This window comes from Ammospiza caudacuta, chromosome 26, assembly GCF_027887145.1.
Source record: "Ammospiza caudacuta isolate bAmmCau1 chromosome 26, bAmmCau1.pri, whole genome shotgun sequence".
In the NCBI taxonomy this organism is placed as follows: Eukaryota; Metazoa; Chordata; class Aves; order Passeriformes; family Passerellidae; genus Ammospiza; species Ammospiza caudacuta.
In genome coordinates this window covers 5975672-5998557 of record NC_080618.1, presented here as the reverse complement: position 1 = coordinate 5998557, position 22886 = coordinate 5975672, and the positions used below count along the sequence as shown (strand labels likewise).

The 22886-nt window shown below is 52.8% G+C and overlaps 1 protein-coding gene across 1 annotated transcript; it reads left to right on the top strand.

Annotated features, from left to right (window-relative positions):
- Positions 1–3496: 3496 nt before the first annotated feature.
- On the top strand, positions 3497–16632 carry SFRP1 (secreted frizzled related protein 1). The gene is made up of 3 exons (XM_058820277.1): positions 3497–4031; positions 8975–9052; positions 15509–16632. Exons 1-3 carry the CDS (start codon positions 3497–3499, stop codon positions 15829–15831), a joined length of 936 nt encoding a protein of 311 aa, XP_058676260.1. The 3' UTR covers positions 15832–16632.
- Positions 16633–22886: the final 6254 nt, after the last annotated feature.

Here is a 22886-nt window from a genome sequence, read left to right as displayed (position 1 = left end):
GTGAGGGAGTGCTCCTGGCTGCATCAGTGTTATTGGACTCTTGCAGCAATCTGCTGAGAAAACCAGAAAACAAAATGGCAAAACCAGCATCCTCCCCAGGGACTGACCCTGGCGGGTCTTGCTGGGCTGAGGGGGGTCTAACCTAAAGCAAATATTCCCTGGGGGTGTCCAGGAGCCGTCCTGCTGCAGGGCTGGCATGGTGGGGCTCTCCATGTAGGGACATGGTAGGTGGGCTGCCTCTGCTGGTGCATCCCGTCTGACAACGCGGGCATCCCTGTCCCTGAGTCTGTCTCATCTCCCCCATCCCTGCTGTCTCTGCTGGGGCTGAGATGGGGCTAAGGCAGCGGTGGGAAACTGGAGAAGAAATGCCAGGGCAGGCAAGGCCGTGACTCCTCCATGCCCTCAAGTGCAGCAGTAAAACAAAGAGCCCTGGGCAACAGCGCTCGTTGCATGGGAGTCTTTGGGGGCTCCACTTTGCTGCTCATGCACGAAAGCCAGTCACTTGGCAAAAATCAGCTCAGTTAGCAGGCTTTGTTCATAAAGAGCCAGGGCCTGAATGGACTCAGGGCTAATATATTCTATTATCCCATCCGTGCCTGCCTGTTTCCCCAGGGCAGCATGCAGGGAAAGGCAAATTCCAGCACCAGGTGCCCAGGGTGGGCAGGGAGGATGGGACAGGTGGGACAACACCGCTGCCAGCAGCACTGGGACATGTCCCACATGTCCCCTGGCACCTGCCCTGTCACCCCTGATCCCAGGACATGGAACAGAGCGGGATGTGAGCTGCAGATGAGGGCAGAGTGCCTGGTCCTGCACAGGCTGCTGGGGTGAACAATGGAGCCAGAAATAGGCACGGTTAATTGGGCTGGGCTTTTCACAGGGCACGAGAGGTCTTGGGACAGCCAGAATGGTGTGTGGTGCAAAGGGGCTCGTTATTCAACAAGAAAATGTTAGCTCCCTGTGGGAAAGGCAGCAATAAACGGCTATGACATTAGAGACAAGGCAGAGATTTAAGAAGCAGTGGGCTACGTAATTATGGAGGGAAATGGCTGCACAGGCTTCACTCAGAAAAATCCATGTGCAGTTTGGAAGAGGTCTGTTGGAAGAGCAGCACTTGTTGGGCAGCTGCTTTCTAAGAGGTCTTATATCATGGATTAAGCAATTTAGTGGCCTAGACTAGAGTTGGCATTTTCCTTTGGTTTAGTTTTTTTTTCCTCCTTCTCCGTGATTTCTTACATTTTTTAAATAAAAAAAAATGGCTTGCCAGCAATTGTATTTGCTGCTCAATTGTATTTCAATTTAAAATTCACTCTTGATTTCCCATTCAGGCACTGTTGTCATCAATGTGGACGTCAGCCACAGAAGAGAGAAGGCAGCCAGCAAAGACCTTCCCTGAGCCAAGTTCAGGAACTGTCCAGGCCATGCACGTGGTCAGATTTAGCAGCCAAGGCGTGCTGAACTGTAAGTTTTCCTGCTTGGATCAAGAGCTGGGAACCGTGGCAGGCTCAGCAGCTACTGTTGAGTGAAACCCACTGAATCAGTGTGGGATGCTCCAGGACAGCCATCCCTGGGGTGACCATCACAGCACATTTACCTGGTGCCATGCGGCAATTGCTGATCTGCAGATAACTGCAGGTAACTGGAATCTTGACTGGAGTTTTGTTGCAGTGTTACTGCTGTTGCCTTTGGAGAGCTCTCCAATTTTTGAACAAGAGTTTCCCAAGAGCTCACCTTGCCTGCCTGTGATATTCCAATTCCATCCATCCTGGAACAGAAGGATCACAGCACTGCCAAAGTCAAACACACCCATTGCTGCTCTGCAAACACAGAGGCTCTGAGACTTTCCCATGATTTTGCCATGGAAAATGAAGTGGCACTGGCACAGTTTGGTTCCCAACTGGAGACTTGTGCCCATGGATGTCACACCTGGGTGCAAATCAGGATGCCTGAATTACACTTGTTTCCTGGGACACAGCACTATTTCCTAAATTCTCAAAATTGGATGTTTCGGTGTTCCTAAACTACTTTTGGTAAAAGCAGATTCTGTCAGGATTTCTCAAGGAATGAGAAGTCCATTTTTTGCAGCTGTTTCTTGGTACAAGCAGTGATCAGAGCTTTGCCATCATTTCCTGAGCCCAAGTAGCAGGAGAGAGCCTGCTCCATCCAAAAATGCCTCTTTCGCTCCGGGTCCCTCGTTTACCGCTAAATTCTTCACTTCATTAGTGCTGCTAACTGGCCGCTCTGTTCCGCTGGCCCTCAGGTGAAAGTGGCTCGTTCAGCCCTCCAGGCTGCAGAGCCTCTTCCATTTACCTCTCAATGAGGTGTAGTTCCTGTTTTAAGTGGCACAAGTTGTTCCAGCCGAAGGGAGCAGCAGGAAGGGGAACTTTGGAGGATCCCAGAGGAGGGAGAGAGCTCAGTGCCCTGTAGGCACGCAGGGGCAGAGCTGCACAATGGCCAGATGTGCACAAGGATGAGACAGCTTCTCCTGCCTGGCATGCACCAAGGGGCACCCTCCGGGCACCTGGGCAGCCCCACGGGCTCCATCCTCCTCCTCCTCCCGGCCTTGGAGGGCAGCGAGTCCTTGCAAGCCTGAGGAGCACAGCAAGGTAAGGGTGGAGGAATGGGGAATGCAGCTCCGGCTCCTCCAGCACATCTGGAACAGGGCACCCTTTACAGAGCAGGGCCCCTTGCTCCCTCCTGATTTTTGTTTTGTTTGGTTGTTGGTGTTTTGTTTTTGTTTTTGTTTTTTTTTTTTTTTTTTTTTTTAATGTCATAGTTTCTGTTGGGATTTGTTCTGCACGGTCCAGTACAGGTTCATAGAAATATCTAAAATATCTGCAACGCGGAACAGCCGCTCAGGAGCGCCGGGAGCTCCCAGAGGGACCGGGAACGGCTCCGGGGGGTTCGGGCCAGGCCGGGCCAGCCGAGCCGAGCCGAGCTGGACCGAGCCGAGCCGAGCCGAGCCGAGCCGGGCCGAGCCGAGCCGAGCCGAGCCGGGCCGAGCCGGGCCGGGCCGAGCCGAGCCGAGCCGAGCCGGGCCGGGCCGAGCCGGGCCGGGCCGAGCCGAGCCGAGCCGAGCCGAGCCGAGCCGAGCCGAGCCGGGCCGAGCCGAGCCGGGCCGAGCCGAGCCGAGCCGAGCGGAGCCGGGCCGGGCCGGGCCGAGCCGGGCCGGGCTGTGGGGCCGTCGGGGCCGCGCTGGGCGGGGCGGGATTGGCTGCTGCGGTCGCTGATTGACAGCGGCGGGCCGGCGCGCGGCGGGCGGCGCGGCGCTGATTGGCTGCCGCGGGCTCACAAACCCGCGGCGCGGCCGGAGCGCGGCCAGAGCGGGGCCGGGGCCGGGGCGGCGGGAGGGCGGCGGGGCTGTGAGGGGCTCGGCGGGGCTCGGCGGGCAGCGAGCTCGGGGCAGCGGAGGGGCCGCGAGGAGAGTCCCCGAGGGCGGCCGCCGGCAGCGGGGAGTCCCCGGTGCTGTCGGGGCCACCGTCGGCGGGTGGCGGCGATGGGCAGCGTGAGGGGGCCCGGTGGGGCCGCCGTGCGTGCGGTGCTGTCGGTGGCCGCCGGGCTGCTGGCGTGCGGCGTGGCCAGCGAGTACGACTATGTCAGCTACCAGTCAGACCTGGGCCCTTACCCTGGCGGGCGCTTCTACGCCAAACCCCACCAGTGCGTGGCCATCCCCGCCGACCTGCGGCTGTGCCACAGCGTGGGCTACGACAAGATGGTGCTGCCCAACCTGCTGGACCACGAGACCATGGCCGAGGTGAAGCACCAGGCGAGCAGCTGGGTGCCGCTGCTCAACAAGAATTGCCATATGGGCACCCAGGTCTTCCTCTGCTCCCTGTTTGCCCCCGTCTGCCTGGACCGGCCGGTCTACCCGTGCCGCTGGCTCTGCGAGGCCGTGCGTGACTCCTGCGAGCCTGTCATGCAGTTCTTTGGCTTCTTCTGGCCAGAGATGCTCAAGTGTGACCAGTTTCCCCAGGATGACGTCTGCATTGCTATGACAGCTCCCAATGCCACCGAGGTCTCCAGGCCCAAAGGTAAGGCATGGCTTGTGCTGCAGCCTTGCTCCTGGCGCTCCTCTCTGAGCTGGCAGGGCAGGAGGGGACCACACGGGACTGGAGGGGTTCTTGTGGCAGGAGGAGGCTCACCTGAGCTCTTCTTCTTGGCAGCAGCTCTCCTCTAGCCTCTGAGCACTCTCCTGTCCCAAAGGAGGTGGGATGCCCTGCCGGCTCCTCATCCCTATCCCAGAGCTTTGGCTCTTTGGAGCACGGTGGGGTTGTGCCTGTTCTGATCCCTGCACAGGCACTAGGGCTGGGCTCCAGCCCTGATGGACCAAGGTGTGACCCTCCATCCTCAGATCCTGCACTGTCCTGGCTCTGCTCCCAAGCCAGGCTCCTGCTCAACCAACACTTTCAACAGCAGAAAGTGTTGGCTGAGCACAGAGTGTCACAGAGCCAACAGTGACAGCAGTCCTAGGGCAAGAGGCTGGGCATGCACTGGAGATCCAGCCCTGCCTTGGGTGGGCTGTGAGCTGGAGAAGGGAGCAGAGAACCTGCCCAAAAACAACTGGGGAAAGTGAACGTGGTTTGTGTTTGTTTCCATTGCGTGCAGCACGTTTCTGCGGTGCCAGACTGGCTTGTTCAAGTTGCAGTGAGCCTGGCTCGTTGCTGGAAAGTTGAAAATAAACAAATATCCCGGTGTCACTTGGGGGTTTGCTATTGGAGCGCTGTGAAAGGCAGGCAGGAGGAATGTTTGTCGAGGGAGATGGCAGAGGGCTCTGAGAGTGCAGTGCTTAAGGGAATTGAAGGGAATTGTCACTCCTGATTCCTCAGGGACACAGTGCCGGCACTCAGGAGGAGCTCAGCGCAGGCAGGGAGGGGGCTGAGTGCTTTCAGTGCCTTCTGTGCTGTGTCAGACTCGTCTGCCCTTTGCAGTTACCTGTACAGACAAAAGCTGTGTGTGGTGCTCGACTGGGAGAGGTAACCCAGCTAAAGGGAGCTGTGCAGTGTCATCCTGCCCATCTTGAAAGGACTCGTACTGCAGAGAGACCCTGTGATAGAGGAGGACAGGAGAGGAGTGCATCCTGCAGCAGAGGGTTCTCCAGGAGCTGTGGAGGACAGTGCAGAGCAGTGACTGTGGCCTGGCAGGACACCCAGAGGAGCTGTGTCACATCTCAGTGACATCCAGAGGCAGGTGGAATGTGAAGTTTGTCCCAGTGCCAGGGGGAAAATGGGGGCCTGATCTCCTTGCCAGGGACCAGCCTCTCCCCACAGCCATACTGGCTTCCTTGTCGTGGCTTGCCCTTCCTGCTGGAGAAACCTCCTTCTTTTCCAGGAATGCTCTGAATTAAATCTGTCTCATGTGAACCTGGACCCTTGGTCGAGACCACAGCCGTGTTCCGTGTTGCAGGTACAAAGGTTGCTTTTATTTCCCCAGGGACTTGCAGCCAAGCATGCTCCTGGGACAGCTGGGTGTGAGCTGCCCCTTCCTGGGTCTGAAACAGTCTGAGCTGTGTGCAGGTCATTCATTTTACAGACATTAACGAGCCAGGACCTGGGAACAGCCTCCTAAAGGAGCAGCATCTGCCAGGTTTTCCTTTCCACTGAGTAGTTTAATGATTTCTCTTCACCTGTTGGACCTGGGGTGGGACACTGCTGCTTTCTTGTGGTGCCTCAAACAGTTTGGAGTGGAAAAAAGCAAACTCCAAGTGAATTGCAGCCACTGGTGTGATGTGAAGCAGCACTGCTGGATGTCCTGAATGCCACAGAGGCTCTGTTAGTGCCCATAAGGAACCCATTGCTTCAGCTCTGGTACTGCCACCTCCTGCAGATGTCAAGTGACATCCTGGGTGACCTGCAGCTCAGTCCTTGTCCCTTGTCTGCCTGTGTTCTGTGTGCACCCTGTCTGTGTTTTCTGTCAGCACCAACTCCTTTGCTCTTGGGCACAGGGGTGTTTCCTGTTGATCCAAAGAGGGTCAGAACCAAGCAGTGTCCCCCCTTTTTCTCTTGGCACTAATAAGAACAAACCCTTTCAGTATTTTCCCCCGTTAACACCTTGAAATTGGAATTTGTTTCTGCCTCTCAAAGAGCTGACCTGCTGAATTCCTTTCTCCTTAAGCACAGGCAGTAAAGCCTGCAGGCCCACAGGATGCATCAGGGGAGTTGCAGATTAATACAGCATTACACATTCCTTCTCTTGCCCCTGGAGTAAGCTGGCTCTACAGCCAGGCTTTGCAAAAATGGTCAGCAGGGAACAAGGGAGCTGCAGGCAGCTGAGATTGTGCTGGGAGTTTGCAGATGGGCCCCAGCCAAGCTGCAGTGGGGCCCGAGGGTGGGCTGGGGGTGTCTGCTCCAGTGCCTCAGGAGGGATGGGAGGGCTTGCAGGTCTGGAGCAGCTCCACAGAACAGCTTTCTTGGGGTACAGAGCTGTGCAGGAGCTGGCTGGGCCCCAACATTAATGTTCCTGATGTAGTGTGATGTGGTGATCCAGAGCACAGGACAGTTTTTCTTCCCATTGCCAGTAATGCTGTTGTGCTAGGCAGGACTAGAGGATGGGTTGATATAAATTGGATTTAAGGAGGAAGTTTTTTGCAATGAGGGTTGTAAAACGCTGGCCCGGGTTATCTAGAAACAAGGTGGATGCCCCATGTTGGAAACATTCCTGGTCAAGGACTCTGAGCAGCCTGATCAAGGTTGTTGATTAGGGCAGGGGGGTTGTGCATAAGTGAAGCTGCTGCCTGTGGAAGGGGCTGTTCAGAGGGTCCCAGCTCCTGCCCACAGGATGCTGCTGGCTCCTGGTGCAGCAAGGCAGGGGTCTCTGCCACCTTGGCTGTGTCACAGCCTGTTCAGGGGCTGCTGGAGCACAGCTAGAACAAAGCCTGTTTTTGCACCATGGAACAATGACTCTTATTTTCCATTTTTGTTTGCTTTTTTTTCCCCCTATTTGAATAGGTTGTCTGGAAAGCTCATCGAGTGGTGGCTTTCATGTTTGTCTGGCTTTGCCAGCCTCATGTGCACTTGGGCTGCTGAGACATTGAAGTGCTTGCCATGGCAGGAACCCCAGCTTGTTCCCCAGCAGAATGATGTTTCACCTTGCTGTGAGCCCCCTCTCTCCCTTGTCATGAGCACAGTAAATATTTCTTTCCACGGCTGGAAAGAAATATTCTGACTGTGGATGTCATCCTATCTCCAAAGGCTGGCTCCTGCCTGTGTCACTCTGAGATGGTGACAGTGGAAATTGCATGTCAGGGTTCTGGAAGGAAGGGTTACCCAGGGGATGGGCAGCTCTCAGAGGTACAGAGGGTGTGGATGTTGGTGCTGGGAAGGCTGGCTCGTGGCTTGCACATAGGGGCAAGCACAAGGCCAGTTGCTGTGCATGTGTGATTAATAAAATCATGGTGCACATCCCCAAGAATCAGCATTTGGCACAGAAGAGATTTGGGGGTGGCGACAGGGAAAGAAAAAGCCACAGAAAACAAAAGTCTGGCCTGAATCCCTGTGGGGCATCTGAGGCTGAGGAGACACCACAGCATGGTCATGGCTGTGCCTCCCTGGCTCTGCACCCCTCTTTGAGACACCTCTCTGCTTTTTCTCTCCAGCAATGCTGTGGCTTTGCTGGCCTGGCTGAGGGCTGGAAGGCCATGAGTGCTCTGTTTACTGGCAGATGTTTTGCTGCAGTGTTGTCCCTGAGAATAACTCCCTTGTGTGGGAAGAGCCCTCAGTCTTGCTGGACCAGGAACAAGCAGCATCTCCCAGCTCAATAAATTAATCTGCCAGTAGCTCAAATCTACGTCTGTGCTGCTGGGTGGTCTGCCCCAAGTGCAGATGGGGACTTGGAAACAGAGTCTTGTTCTCTGGGTGAAGTGAGATTTCCTCCCAGGACAGATCCCAGTGAAATCCCCTGGGCTGGCATCTCCCAAGAGGGCAGATATTGACCTCTGCCAGCAGCTGCCAAGCAGAGGTGGCTCTGCTCTGCTGGAGCCATGAGGGTGAAACAAAAGAGAGGGTGGCCACTGCTGGTGGTGGGTGGCCACTCTTGATGGTGGATGGCCACTTTTGGTGGTGGCTGGCCACTGCTGGTGGTGGCTGGCCACTGCTGGTGGTGGCTGGCCACTGCTGGTGGTGGCTGGCCACTGCTGGTGGTGGATGGCCACTGCTGGTGGTGGGTGGCCACTGCTGGTGGTGGGTGGCCACTGCTGGTGGTGGGTGGCCACTGCTGGTGGTGGGTGGCCACTCTTGATGGTGGCTGGCCACTGCTGGTGGTGGCTGGCCACTGCTGGTGGTGGATGGCCACTGCTGGTGGTGGGTGGCCACTCTAGGTGGTGGGTGGCCACTGCTGGTGGTGGATGGCCACTGCTGGTGGTGGGTGGCCACTCCTGGTGGGGCAGCATCCACCAGAGCTGTGCTGGTCCGTCCCCCACCAGTGCTGCTCTGGCACAGGGCAGGAGGGAGGGTAGTGGGGTTTTCCTGGGCAGTCTGTGGTCCCCAGTAGTGAGGGGAGCACTGAACTGGGCTGTGCCAGTCCTTGCCTGGCACCTCCTTGGCACACTTGAGGCATCTCTGGGCAGCATCCTCCTGCTGTGCTGGGGTTGGGGCATCGTGTGCCTGCCTTGGCATGCAGTGGGCAGGGAATGTCACCGGGCCGTGGGCCGTGCCCCTTGGCAAGCTCTTCCCTCAGCTGAGAGCTCCTTTCTGTGCCAGTGCTGTCCTTTTAGCAGCTGCCTGTGCCTGCCCTTGGGGCCTCTGGCAGCACTGTGTGGGGCTGGCAGCAGGCTGCCTGTGCCCAGGGCTGCCCTGGGAGCCAGTGGGTGGTTCTGGGTGTTGTCCCACACCTCTGGGAGCTGGGAGCATGTAGCAGGGTGCATGGGCATGGATCCCCTTCAGGGGTGAGTCTGACAGCATGGCCAGTCTGGCTCTGTGGTGCTGCTTCCTCTGGCTGCCTGCCACCTCTCAATTGCCTTCACTTCTTTTTCTCTTGCCAGGAACAACCGTGTGTCCCCCTTGTGACAATGAGATGAAGTCAGAGGCCATCGTGGAGCACCTGTGTGCCAGCGAGTTTGGTAAGGAGGAGCACTCCGGGCATTCTGGTCACAGGCAGCATGACTCCTGTGTGGCTGGATTGGAGCTGCCACCTTTCCCTGCCTTGCCCTGCCCACCGTGGTGCTGTGTGTCCTGCAGTCTGTCCCCAAAGCCAGCCACGTGTGCCTCTAGATGTCACTGTGGGCATGCAGAGGTGAACTTCGTTAAAAAACACAAAGCTGCTCGAAGGCTTTGTCCTAAATGAGTGAGTGAGACAATCGGTGGTAAACTGAACTTCATTTAGAAAAAAAAAAGATTATCACGAGGAAATATATTGGCTTTCTCAGATCAAACCCAGAATTAACTGCTTCTGACATCCTTGCTGGTGTATGTAACCTTCCAGGAAGATTATTAAAGGCATATTGAACAAGGTGTGCATTCCTGGGGGATTAGCACTTGAATGTGCCCTGTACCAGAGCGTGCTTATGCAAACCCAAACCTGCTCTGCATGCTGGTGTGCTCCCCTTTCTGCTGGAAATGAATTCTCAACTGTCCTGCAGATTTGCTGTGCCACAAGTCTTAAGTCCAGCCCAGACTTTTTCTAACAGGGAAAAGCACCAACAGGAACACCCATGTAATGGTTTCCCAGGAATGTGCATACTTCTGGCTTGGCTGGGGAATGGAAGCAGACACTCAATGCTTGGCCTGCCTGGGGAGTGGGAGGTGCTGAGTGCTCTGAGCTCTGCTCTGGGCAGGCCATGGAAGCTGGATCAGAGCTGCCCCTGCCTCAGTGCACACACAGGGAGGGAGGAACAGCCTCTGGCATCAGCACACCTGGTTTGGGTAGGAGCTCCCTGCCTCCTTGCAGTGCTGCAGAGGCATTGCCCCAGTCCAGAGCTGGGCAATCTTTGTGCCAGAGAAGGAGAGAGGGGCACTTCAATACCTGCCCCTTGCAGAGGTGTGCAAGCAGTGAGCCAAAGGGGTGTCCTTCCTGCTGGGAAGGGAAATACAAACTTAACTTTATGCTTGACATCAGTTTCTGCTGCTCTGGGACAGTTCCAGCAGGGAGCAGAGGCCAGAGCAGAGGAATTCCCTGCCTCAGCAGAGCAGCTGGGGTCAGTGACTTGCCCACAGTGTTACTGGGAAGGACACTGGGGACAGTGTCCTCCAAAGGATGGATTATTTCCTGGCAGATGTGGCCAGCTGGGGAGCAGGAACAGGGATGGGATGGTCCTACCTGTGCCCTGTGAGGGAAGGGAAGGCAATGCAGGGGTGAGAGGGATGTCTCAGAGGAGGGAGTGGCAATGGCTTCAGGAAGTTTTCCCAAAGCACAGTGTACGGCCCTTGGATCTTTGTTTAGTCTTGGGGGTTACTGTCCTGGGGTGATTTCTCAAGGAGAGCTGTTTATCTGGCACTGTTCTAAACTCCCAAACCTTCAGGCTGAGCTTTCTCATGCACGTCCCCCAAGGTAAACACTGGCAGCTGACAGGTTACAGATCCTCAGCAGAGCCAGACATGTACAATAAATGTTTAAACTAACATGTGCTGCATGGGGCAGCTGTTGGTAAGTTTTACACTCATTCCTGCTGTTCCTGCAGATTTTCTCTTACATCCCAGCAGCTTGGTACAGAAAAGGGGTGAGGACCACTTTGCCCAGCACAGATGTGTGGCTGTGTAGCCTAGAGTGCAGAGCCAAGATGGGATAACACCAAGGGGGATGAAGGAGGAGGCTGACCAGGGGTGCAGATAGTTTGTGTCAGCCTCTGTTCTTCCCAGCAGTGCAGGCAGTGAACACAAACTGCAAAGACAAGGGCATGAGAGGATTTTGGACAAGATTCTGCTCTGTTCTTCCCAGCAGTGCTGCAGTGAGCTGTGAACCCAAACTGCAAAGACAAGGGCATGAGAGAACTTTGGACAAGATGCTGGGGGTCTCAGGGATGCCAGGAGCATGCCAGCCTCGTGGTGCTGCAGAAATCTGGGTTCTGCTGCAGATGTGTGGCTGTGCCAGTTGGAAGTGGCTGTGTAGCTTAGAGGACAGAGCCAAGATGGGATAACACCAAGGGGGATGAAGGAGGAGGCTGACAGGGGTGCACATACTTTGTTTTAGGCTCTGTTCTTCCCAGCAGTGCAGGAAGTGAGCACAAACTGCAAAGACAAGGCAGGAGAGGATCATGGACAAGATTCTGGGGGTCAGAGGGGTTCCAGGAGACTGCCCCAGCCTCGTGGTGCAGCAGAACTCTGGGTTCACCTTTGAGCAAGGATGAATGAGGACTCTGGGATGCTGCTTGAGGCAGCTGGGCTGTTCCTCTGAGATGAAACAGCTTTGGGGTGGTGTCAGTGAGGGGTGCCAGAGCTCAGAGCAGCACAGGGGGCTGGGTCAGGTCCGTGGGGGTGACTGCAGGGTGGATTTCAGTGTGAGGCAGCACTGGAAGCAAGAGGAAGCACAGATGGGGCTCCAGAGCCCCCACAGCCACCTCCCCCAGCTGCCCTGGGCTGCAGCCAGCGCTGGTTTCTTACTCCAGGAGTTCATTCCACGCTCTGTTTCTCTTAGTGATTTTATTTATTGTTTCTGCCCTTTCTCTGGGGTCTGGGGGGATCCTGCTGAACGGGCTCTGTGGCACTGGGGACTGCAGAACAATCAATACATGCTGTTTATTTTTCCTCTGTGACTGACAGGTCCTTGCCTGCAGCCTTCTCCTGTTACAGCCCTAATGTGTCTTCTGGCAGGTTTCTTCCTTCTCAGTGATTTCTAAAGGAAGGAAAAACGAGGCTGAAGGAACAGTGGAGCTTTCCCTTCTCTCACATGAGGTGCTGGAGTGGGGCCCCAGCAGAGACAGCATCCTAGTTCTGTGCTGAAAAAGAGGGGTGAGGAGCAGGAATGGTGGGTGGTGGGTTGTGAGCAGGGCACAGGGGTTCTGCTCTCAGCTGGTGACCTCCCAGAGCAGTGCTGGAACTGTGTGTGTCCCATGAAAATAAATGGTAAGAAGGGCTTGTGGGTATCAATGTTGATCCTGCAGCCCTCTTGGTGCTGCCAGCAGTGCCACAGCTGATGGACTGGAAAGGTGGCACATGTTCCTGCTGTGGATAACTCTCCTGGGGTCAGCTCCTGCCTGGCAGCCACAGCTGAAGGTGAAATCTGTCTGAGCAAGCCTGTCCTGGGATCCCAGAGTGATCCTGGCCCTTCTCCCACTCGCTGCTGAGACAGATTTGGTGTGGCATGGGGGGATGGAAAGGCCAAGGCTCCCAGTGAGGAGGAAGCTGTTTGCTTTGGCAGCTCTGCTGGGTGCTGGAGCCAAGACTCAAAGCATCCTGCTCGAGCCTTTTGCCTGGCAAAAAGGGCTGGGGGGATGCCAGGAGAGCTGCTGCAGCACCAGGGTCCCCCAACAAATATTCTAGGAAAGCCAGAACTTGGAGGCTGCTCCTTCTAGAAGTTGGTCGTGAGCTCTTGGAGTGGGATGAGCCCTGGAATGAGTGGGATGAGTCCTGAAGAAGCTGGTGCTGTTCCCAAAAACCCTCAGGCACCCCTTCTCTGGTGTTGGCCAAAGCTGTGTGTCCGTCCTGCCACTGTGGAACCCAGCTCTCACACCTGGGAATCTCACCTGGAATGGGGTTGGAATTCAGGGAATGTGGCTCAATTAAGGGGAATTTGGGGAGCCAGAGGAATGAGGGCTGAGCAGAGATCATCCTCAGCCTGCAGCACCAAAGGCAGATCAGCTTGATGCTCTGTGAGCTGTGCTTACCTGGGCAGCACTGCAGGTGAACACTGCTGACATTGCTGCTGGCAGGAACAGAGCCTGACAGAAACTGTTTGCACCCCTGGCCAGCCTCCTCCTTCATCCCCATCTTGGCTCTGTGTGCTGCTCTGCACGAGCAGGCTTTGGATGAGGTTTTGGTTTACATCTGGATTTATGGTTCCCCTGGGCAGCTCCCATGAACCTGCACTGCTCACAAAGTGCAGTGTGCAGGGAAGGGAGCAGCTGTGAGCTCCCACAGCTCAGGATTACCAGCCCTTCTTTGTCTTCATGCTGTGTGATGCTTGGACTAGATCAACACCTCAGCTAGCTGGCAGATCCTTTTCTTCCTCTAGCAGAAAAGATCAAATTTTCAGTGATTTCAGCAGAGCAAAAAAGCCATTTTGCAGAAATCTCTTATTGTGCTGTTGTAATGGTGTTTTACACCCCTCTTTGTTTTATCCCTCCTGCCCTGGCCACCTCTCTTTTTACTGCAAGGGCTCCAGTCAGCATGAATAAAGGAACTGAGGCTGACATTGAGGGGTTGCTGCTGCTGCTGCCCAGTTGGTGTCATGGAATTTGGAGCTGCTTGCAAACTCCTTACCTCATTTTCCAGATCTGCTGCAAACTGACGTGGTTCAGCATCTTTAGCTCTTTAAATTCAGCAGTTTCCTTAGCTCCTGAATTTGTAAAACAGATGGAATGAAAATTTCACTTAGTTTCCAGTCCTAGTTTACTTTCTGATACAATAGCAGTGAACATGACAAGGATCTTGGCAAACCTAGGGGATGTTTTTGGCACAGGGGCATGCAAACACCAGTGCTGCTGCTGTCAGGGTGGTGACACCGGGTCCCTGCTGCCTGCTCAGGGTTGTCACTGTGCTGTCCTGCTGCCACGTGTGTCTGGAGCAGTGTGAGCAGTGCTCCTGCCCAGGAAGCAGCACGTGTTCACTGCTGTGTGTTCCAGCAGAGCAGGACTTCAAGGAGTGATGCTGTGAGCAGCCATCGCCCTGCCAGAGCCAGAGCTTCTTGTGGGCTGCCTGCAACTGCCCTGAGACTCCAATGGGAAGGGACAGCAGCCAAGCAGTCACCTCTCTGAGCACTGCTTATCTGCAGCTCTGAAGTAAACTCCCAAATGATGAAAATATGTTAGCAATTTTGCTCCATATGTGCTTTTCCCCAAAAACGAGGCAGAGCCAAATGGCACTGAAATGATGTTTTAATGTACAACACATTTTCGTCATTTTTTCCCATGTAGGCAAAATTCCTCTTCGTGGTCATGGCAAAAAACCTTTTTTTGCTTTTTTTGGGGTGGGGGGTGTTGTGATTAACTCAGGAAAATGCTGAACCCAAAGAGGGGAGAATATTTTCCATGGAAATTGTATCAGACCAACTTTCCTTCTCCCAGGCACATGCTGGGATCTCCAGAGCTCTGATGCTGTGACATCCAGTGCTTGCAAACTTGTTTCACAGGCACCTGAGGGCCGGTGTGAGTGCAAACAAATGCTTGAGAAGCCAAATTGACCTTTTAAATGATCCTTTCAAGAGTCTCTCCATGCCTCTAGAGCAGGGAAATCACCTCATTTACTCAGTTAACATTTGTGCTTGGCAGCTGAACATGTCCCCTCTCAAATGGGAAGTGCTGGGTGCTGTGTGCAGGAAGGGGAACAAGGATTTCAGTGTTTTACCTTGGTGCTCTCCTGGGCATGGGGCAGCTCCTCTGTGGAATTTTCAGGCAATCCTGACATGGGAAGAGATGAGAATCTTGATTCTATGTTTCAGAAGGCTGATTTATTATTTTATGTTATATATTATATGAAAAGAAAATGATATATTAAAACTATACTAAAGAATAGAAGAAAGGATTTCAGCAGAAGGGTAGCAAGGAAGGGAAAGAATGGAATGATAATGAAATCTTGTGGCTGCTCACAGCTTGACACAGGTGGCTGTCATTGGTCATCAAGTAAAAACAATTCCACATGCTGGGTAAATTCTCCAGATCACATTCCAAAGCAGCAAAACATGGAGAAACTGAAACTTCCCAGCTTCTCAGGAGAAAAGATCCTAAGGAAAGGATTTTTCGTAAAATATGTCTGTGACACTCCCCCTCAGGTGCAAGGGTATGGGTGTCATGCCCAAGTCATGGCCAGGGTGATGCCATGGAGGAGCAGGAGGATTCAGGAGCAGAGAAGGGATAAGGGGAATGCAGGAGGGGAGCAGGGCACTGTGTGTGTGCAGAGGGAGAAGGAGATGCAGGAGGGGAGCAGGGCACTGTGTGTGTGCAGAGGGAGAAGGGGATGCAGGAGGGGAGCAGGGCACTGTGTGTGTGCAGAGGGACAGGGAGGAGGGGAGCAGGGCACTGTGTGTGTGCAGAGGGACAGGGGGATGCAGGAGGGGAGCAGGGCACTGTGTGTGTGCAGAGGGAGAAGGAGATGCAGGAGGGGAGCAGGGCACTGTGTGTGTGCAGAGGGACAAGGGGATGCAGGAGGGGAGCAGGGCACTGTGTGTGTGCAGAGGGACAGGGAGGAGGGGAGCAGGGCACTGTGTGTGTGCAGAGGGAGAAGGAGATGCAGGAGGGGAGCAGGGCACTGTGTGTGTGCAGAGGGACAAGGGGATGCAGGAGGGGAGCAGGGCACTGTGTGTCTGCAGAGGGACAAGGGACATTGCTGCTGTCACTGCTGCCCCCTCAGCCTCACACAGCAGAGGCTTTGTGCCACTGAAAGCTGCTTAGGAGTTTTGTTTTCCCCTCTCCCATCTTGTTTTGCAGCTCTGAAGATGACCATAAAGGAAGTGAAGAAGGAGAACGGGGACAAGATGATCATTCCACGCAAGAGGAAGGCGCTGAAGCTGGGGCCCATCCGCAAGAAGAACCTGAAGAAGCTGGTGCTGTTCCTGAAGAACGGGGCAGACTGTCCCTGCCACCAGCTGGACAACCTCAGCCACTACTTCCTCATCATGGGCCGCCAGGTGAAGACCCAGTACCTGCTGACAGCCATCTACAAGTGGGACAAGAAGAACAAAGAGTTCAAGAAGTTCATGAAGAAGATGAAGTCGCCCGACTGCCCCACGTTCCCGTCCGTGTTCAAGTGATGCCCTGGCTGCTGGGAGGGAGGGAGAGCCCCTCCCTGGACCTGCCCAGGTGGGCACAGCGGCTCCATCTCGCTGCTCTGCTGCAGGGATGCTGGAGCCCAGCCCTCCTGCTCCTCCATCCTGCTCCTCACAGCTCCCTCAGCCCTCCCAAGCCTTGGCCTGATGGCCTGGGCACGTGCTGCAAGCAGTGGCTGAGCTCACACACCATTTCTGACTGCATTGGTAAAGACCTGTTATTGTACAGATATTGAAATAGCAGCTGTCAGGTGAAGAGGGCAAGCAGAGGGCTGGGAGGTGATGTCAAGAGCTTGCATGCTTGCAGAAAGGACCCTCGTGGACCACGTCACTCCCATCTTCATGGCTGCAGGATTGCCCTGAATTCCTGTAGGAACCAGAGCTGGCTGATTAGACAGAGATCCTATCTTCATGATCAAAGTTAATAAATGAGTAGTGGAGAACCCATTACAACCTCTGATAAGAATTCCTAATAGCTAATTGCCCTCACTGTAAAAACATCCCCATTATAGTCTTAACCTGTTTAGTTTAAGCCTTACCCCTGGTTCCTTGTGGTGCCTTGTTGGGCTGGAGCCCTCCCTCACCAGCATCTCTTGTGATGTCCCCCTGGGTGCCTGCCTTGGCATCTGCTGTGCCAGCTGAGCCCCTGGCAGCCTTTGAGCCTCCTCACTGTGCCATGTGTTGGTGCACTGGCATGGGGAGCAGGGGCAGAGGCGACTCTGTGCCTCCACCTGTGCCTTTGGCCTTGAGCAGGCCCCTGTCTCAGCAGTGTCCAGCTGAGATCCACCTGCCTGGGCTGAGATCCCCTAGCTGGGCTGGGAGAGATCTCCTGCCTGGCCTGAGATCTCCTAGCTGGGCTGAGAGACATCTCCTTCCTGGCCTGAGATCTCCTAGCTGGGCTGGGATCCCCTCCTGGCTGTGGCATTTCCCCTGCACAGCTGAGTTCCCCTGAGCTGCTGCTGCCACTCCATTTCAAGCCCAAGCAAAGGTTCAGCTTCTGCCCTTCCCGAGGCTTTGGCTGGGGGGAGCTCGTGGCTCCTCCAGCTTGTGACACTCCTCACTTCAGCAGTGATGTTTTTATAGCTCCTTTAGGCTGCTGGCAGAGTTCCAGAGAGCACAAGGCCAAGGACTTTTCCCTGTGGAGCCCCACAGGGAATGTATCATCTCCATGTCCCCCCTTTGCTGTGGGACCCCAGTCTGGGGTTTTGTCTGTTTGATCTGTGACAACTTGGCTCTCTATCATCATGTCTTTTGTGCCCTAATTGAAATGTCATGTTTGTATGATTTCAAATAGTTTATGAAAGACAAAGAATATCTTACCCAAATGATTACATTTATTGACCAAGCTGAAATTCATTATTCTGTTAATTGGACTGGTTCTCTTTTCATAGACCCATACCATTCTGTATTCATTATCCTTCCTCCTTCCATTTAGTATTCTCATCCATCACCAATACTCTGGGAGAATGAATATCTGATATCTGAGATAATCCTGTTGTATCACAGTTAAGTGAAATAACAAATCTTCATTTTTGAGGTTTGAACCAAACCCCCTCAAAACTGGTAAATTAATTATTCCTTAGCCTGGGATTAGTGCTTATTTCCCACATGGGGACAGAGCCATGGACTTGGTTGTAGAAGAATTCCATTAACAAGCCAAGTACTCTGAGGAATGATGTTTCCCAGCTAACAGAGGGATGGATTTAGGATGTGAACTTTGTAGAGTCCCCTTAGGTTGTCTTAGACCACCATTTGTAGTAGTGTTGTTTCTTTATTGCAAAATTAATCATTGTAGATAATGTGCTTTATTAGTGAAGTAAAGAAATAAATAAACCATGGCCTTTAACATCACAGATTGATGAGGTGAAATGATGGAGAGGAGCGGGGAATGGAGGCAGGACATGGTGAGCTGAAGGTTCTGAGTGCCCACAGTGCCCCAAAAAGCAGTGGCACCACCAAGGAGAAAGAGCTCCCAGACATAAGGAAAAGAATCTTCCAGGGTGTTCACAGGGGTCTGAGCATGAGGGAGGAGACGAGGATCTGACTCCATGTTCCAGAAGGCTTGATTTATTATTTTATGATATATATTATATTAAATCTATACTAAAAGAATAGAAGAAAGGATTTCATCAGAAGGCTGGCTAAGAATAGAAAAAGAAAGAATGATAACAAAGGTTTGTGACTGACCAAGACAGTCTGGACAGCTGGGCTGTGATTGGCCATTAATTAGAAACATCCCCATGAGACCCATCCCAGATGCACCTGTTGCATTCCACAGCAGCAGATAATCAATGTTTACATTTTGTTCCTGAGGCCTCCCAGCTTCTCAGGAGGAAAAATCCTAAGGAAAGGATTTTTCACAAAATATCATGGCTACGAGCAAGAGCTTTTAAAATCCCTGTTTTCCAAAGGAACAGACATTTTTTAATTGCTGTTTCTTCCCCAGTGATCCCATCTGAGCCTGTTGGAAAAGCTTCTTTGGGCAGTCTGTAGGTGTCCAAGCCATGCTTGAATATATTCCTTGCAAGGGGAATGGGGCAAGCTGGGGGCTCCCCTGTTTTTGGGAGCTTCTCAGTGCAGGGTTGAGCTCTGCAGCACAAATTCCCAAAGCAAAACCCATCCTGGAGAGCCTTGGGAGAGGGAGGGAGTGTGGGTCAACCTGCCAGGGTGGCCTCACAGCCTTGAATAAACGAGGGCTTTGTTTCCAGAGCTTCCATCCGAGGCTGGGATCCCCTCTGGGGCAGCAGAGCGTCGCCCGCACGCCTGGGGCAGGGTCTGTGTGCTCAGGCATTGGCACAGAGGCTGCAGCGCCAGGGCAGCCCTGGCTGTGTCCCCTGCTGCCCCAGCGGAGCGCTGGCTCTGTCTGCGCTGCCAGCGTGAGGGCACGGGCACGCTGCAGCACAGCAGGCTCCTCTCTCAGCCTGCCAGCATCCCCGGGGCAGCCGGCAAACAGCCCCTCTTTTCTGGAGAAGTGTGCTGGGCTGGGAATTCATGGCTGTCTGCAGCGTTTTTCCTTTGGAGGTGTTTGCCAGGCTGTTCCATGGAGAGGAGGAAGCTGGAGGGATCCACGTCTGATGCAGCCAGCACAGAATCCTTTGGGATCCAGCTCTGCTCCCGTTCTGGAGTGCAGGAGCAGCTCCAAAACTTTTCCTTTAGCTCAGGTGGGGCTCATTGTGCTGTTGGCACTGCACTGCCACAATCTGACTTTCTGCAAACTCCTGAGCCGCTGATGTGGCACACAGGCTAATTTACAGGGAGGTGTGATATTGTACACAAATAAATGATAGCCCCAGGAGGATGGTGGAGTGTGAGTACCTCTGTTGGAAGTGTATCTTCTTTCTTGGAAAGAAATTAGGAGATTAGGGCATTTACCATGAGCGTGCGTGGTGCACATTAAACCCTGAAAATAAACTGCAGCCCCTTGAGGCAGATGTGACATCTTAAATTGGTCATCCTCAAGTAAGGGTGAGCACACCCAGCCCAGAGAACCTCCCCAGTCACTGCACAGCAAGGGGAAATACGGATTTGGAGGAGATTGAGCTGTTTGTGGAAGCTCTGAGGTAATTTAACCATGTGTCTTCTTGCAGGGCTTGTGGAGCAGTGGTGGTGGCATTGGCCTGGCCAAACTGATGGTGCTGGCACCATGTTCAGATTTGGATGTTAAATCTTTAATAAAATGTCAGTATCAAGCTAAAGTTTTATCAAAATCACTCCTGGATTAACACTTGCCAAGAGCTGAGGCATGGCTGTGTGTGACACTTCATAAATGATTAAACACCGTCCTGCACAGCTGAATCTCTGCAGCCCCAAATGCCTGCTCCAGAGTGTTTGCAATTTCTTCACCATTTCACAGTCTTTCATTCATCCTAAATGTTTATTTAATAATCCTGGAAGACCTTTTAAGCTTCCTGGGTTTAATGTTTGCTAAACAGCCTGTCACTTCCACTTGTATTGATAATTCCAGCCCCTGTGCTCTGCAGGACAGGACAGCTCTGTGTTAAAACAGAGCTCCAGAGCCAGCAGGGTCTGTGGGAGCTGAGTGTGTTGCTATGATATCTTCTGAAAATTCCCTTTGCCAGGGTTTTTCTCCTGAGAGGCCTCAGAGGAAAAGAAAAACAATAATTATCTGCTGCTGTGGAATGCAACAGGTGCATCTTTGATTGGTCTCATGTTGTTGTTTTTAATTAATGGCCAATCACAGCCCAGCTGTGTCAGACTCTGAGAGTCACAAGATTTCCTTTCCTTTTCCTTTCCTTTCCTTTCCTTTCCTTTCCTTTCCTTTCCTTTCCTTTCCTTTCCTTTCCTTTCCTTTCCTTTCCTTTCCTTTCCTTTCCTTTCCTTTCCTTTCCTTTCCTTTCCTTTCCTTTCCTTTCCTTTCCTTCCCTTCCCTTCCCTTCCCTTCCCTTCCCTTCCCTTCCCTTCCCTTCCCTTCCCTTCCCTTCCCTTCCCTTCCCTTCCCTTCCCTTCCCTTCCCTTCCCTTCCCTTCCCTTCCCTTCCCTTCCCTTCCCTTCCCTTCCCTTCCCTTCCCTTCCCTTCCCTTCCCTTCCCTTCCCTTCCCTTCCCTTCCCTTCCCTTCCTTTCCCTTTTCCCTTTTCCCTTTTCCCTTTTCCCTTTTCCCTTTTCCCTTTTCCCTTTTCCCTTTTCCCTTTTCCCTTTTCCCTTCGGATGAAATCCTTTCTTCTATTCTTTTAGCATAGCTTTAATATATAATTTTATTTTAATATATAATAAAATAATAAATCAGCCTTCTGAAACATGGAGTCAAGATTCTCATCTCTTCCCTCATCCTGGGACCCCTCTGAACCCCACCACAGTGGGTGTTTGTCAGCTGCATCATCTCCCCCCTGCATTACTCAGCCCCTGTGCTCTCCATGGGCTCCTGGCAGTATTAGTTTCACAAATTCATTTTCCTGCACAAAAGCTTTTGGTTACTTTGGAATTAGGGGCTGTTTGGAGTTCATTGTTTTCCTGAGCTGCCTTGTTTTGCTGTAATGCTGAGACGCCCGGGCTGCAGGAACCTAATCCTCCTCCTCCTCCTCCTCCTCCTCCTTCTGCAGCCCTGCTCTGTGAAAATCTGTTCTCTGCTTAAGTGCAAATTGTTGATGGGAGATAGCAGCGGGTTCTTTCTGCTTCTATTTAATGTGTCAGCAGAGAAAGACATCTGCTTGCAATTACGGGCATGGCCTTGCTGAAGGATTGGCCTGGTGGATTTTAGAAGGTAATAGGAAATCTTTATCAATTCATAGTTCCCGGTGTCAAAGAAAGGAATATGTTTCATTTAATATTTTCACATTTTATTTTAGAAAATCATAGGATAAAACATGAGATTGATATCAAGGGAAGAATGAAGAGTGAGTCCTGGGTTCCCCATGCAGAAGGGCCATGCTGGGGAGGGAGTGGGCTCTGCTGCTGGTCCTTTAATCTGTGATTAAGGGTCTTAGAGCATGTTCAATACCATTAAAGAAACAGGAAAATAATAACAATAATGATCAGTGCTCAGGAACACTCCCAGGAGTAGCTGGAATTGCATTCAGTGCCTTTCAGCAGAGAAAGCTCCCAACACCTCAGCTTTGGCAGATTCACAGGGACAGCATCCTTGGCTCTGGGAACTTTCTGTGCTCTTTTTCCTTCAGCACCAATTCCTGTTCCACAATTCCTGTCCAATTCCTGTTCCCTGCTGTACATTTCTGTACAATTCCTGTTCCCTGCTGCACACTCCTGTACAATACCTGTCCAATTCCTGTTCCCTACTGTCCATTTCTGCCCAATTCCTGTCCAATTCCTTTCCCTGCTGTACAATTCCTGTCCAATTCCTTTCAAATTCCTGTTCCCTGCTGCACAGTTCTATACAATTCCTGTCCAATTCCAGTTTCCTGCTGTACATTTCTGTACAATTCCTGTCCAATTCCAGTTCTCTACTCTACACTTCTGTCCAATTCCTTGTCCCTGCTGTACATTTCTGTGCTTGGATGTGGAGTTTCCCCTCTGGGGAGAGGCTGAGGAGTGCAGACGGACATTTCCCCAGCGAAAATGGACAGATACCTGTTGTCCAGAGAGGTGCAGGTTCTGCCAGCTGTCTCCTTGCTGATATGGAGATGCTGTCCCTTGTCACAAGATCACGAAATTTTGGTTTCTGCCACCACAGCTGAGCTGCTTTGGGGATGGGAAACACATCCTGGGCTCCTGGGCTGATGGCACTGCCTGTACACGAGTGTGTGGAGCGTGAACACGCTGCCACCAGCCCCTGACCATTCCCCAGCCCAGGGAAACCCACAGCAGCACCATGGCACTCACACAGGCTTGAGAACAAAACAAAGAAATAAGAAGGGTGGAGAAAATTCTGGTGCTAATTTCTAAAATGCCACGAACTTCTGGGGGCAGCTTGCATGGCCAAATCCTTGTTAGGGCAAGGAGGGAACATCTGGCCAGGGAAGCAGCGTCCAAGGCTGTGTCCTACAGCAGGAATTCTGTTTGGCATCCTGCTGTCTGCTCACCCTGCTGGCTGCCCGGCCTGAGGACGTTCCCTGCAGGGGACAGACAGTCTGGTTTAATTTTAAACTCCCAGATGTTTGATGCCTTACCAGCATTTCTTTTTGCTGAAGTAAACCCAAACTAAATTCATCTTTAAGTTCTCAGACATGAGGCGTGGGGAGGTTTGTTCCTCTGCAGCTCCCAGCTGAGCCCTGGCCTGCTGGGATGTGCTGTGGCATCCACTGAGGGCATCTGCCCTGGGGCATCTGCAGGGTCTCCACGTCCAGGTGCCCCCAGGGTGGCTTGGTGGCTCATAATGCCCATTTGGGGAGCACATTCTGGTGGGTGGGCTGGCTCTTGGCTCTGCAGCCCCTCAGTGGAGAAGAGACAGACAGCCGTGCCCCCAGTGTGCAGCACCCCAAATATTTATATAAAAATAGAAATTTATTTATTATATATGCATAGATATAAAAATTTATTTATTTATATATTTTTAATGTATTTAATAATATATATATATGTGTATATATATATATATATATTTATATATATAAATACCCAGACAGCC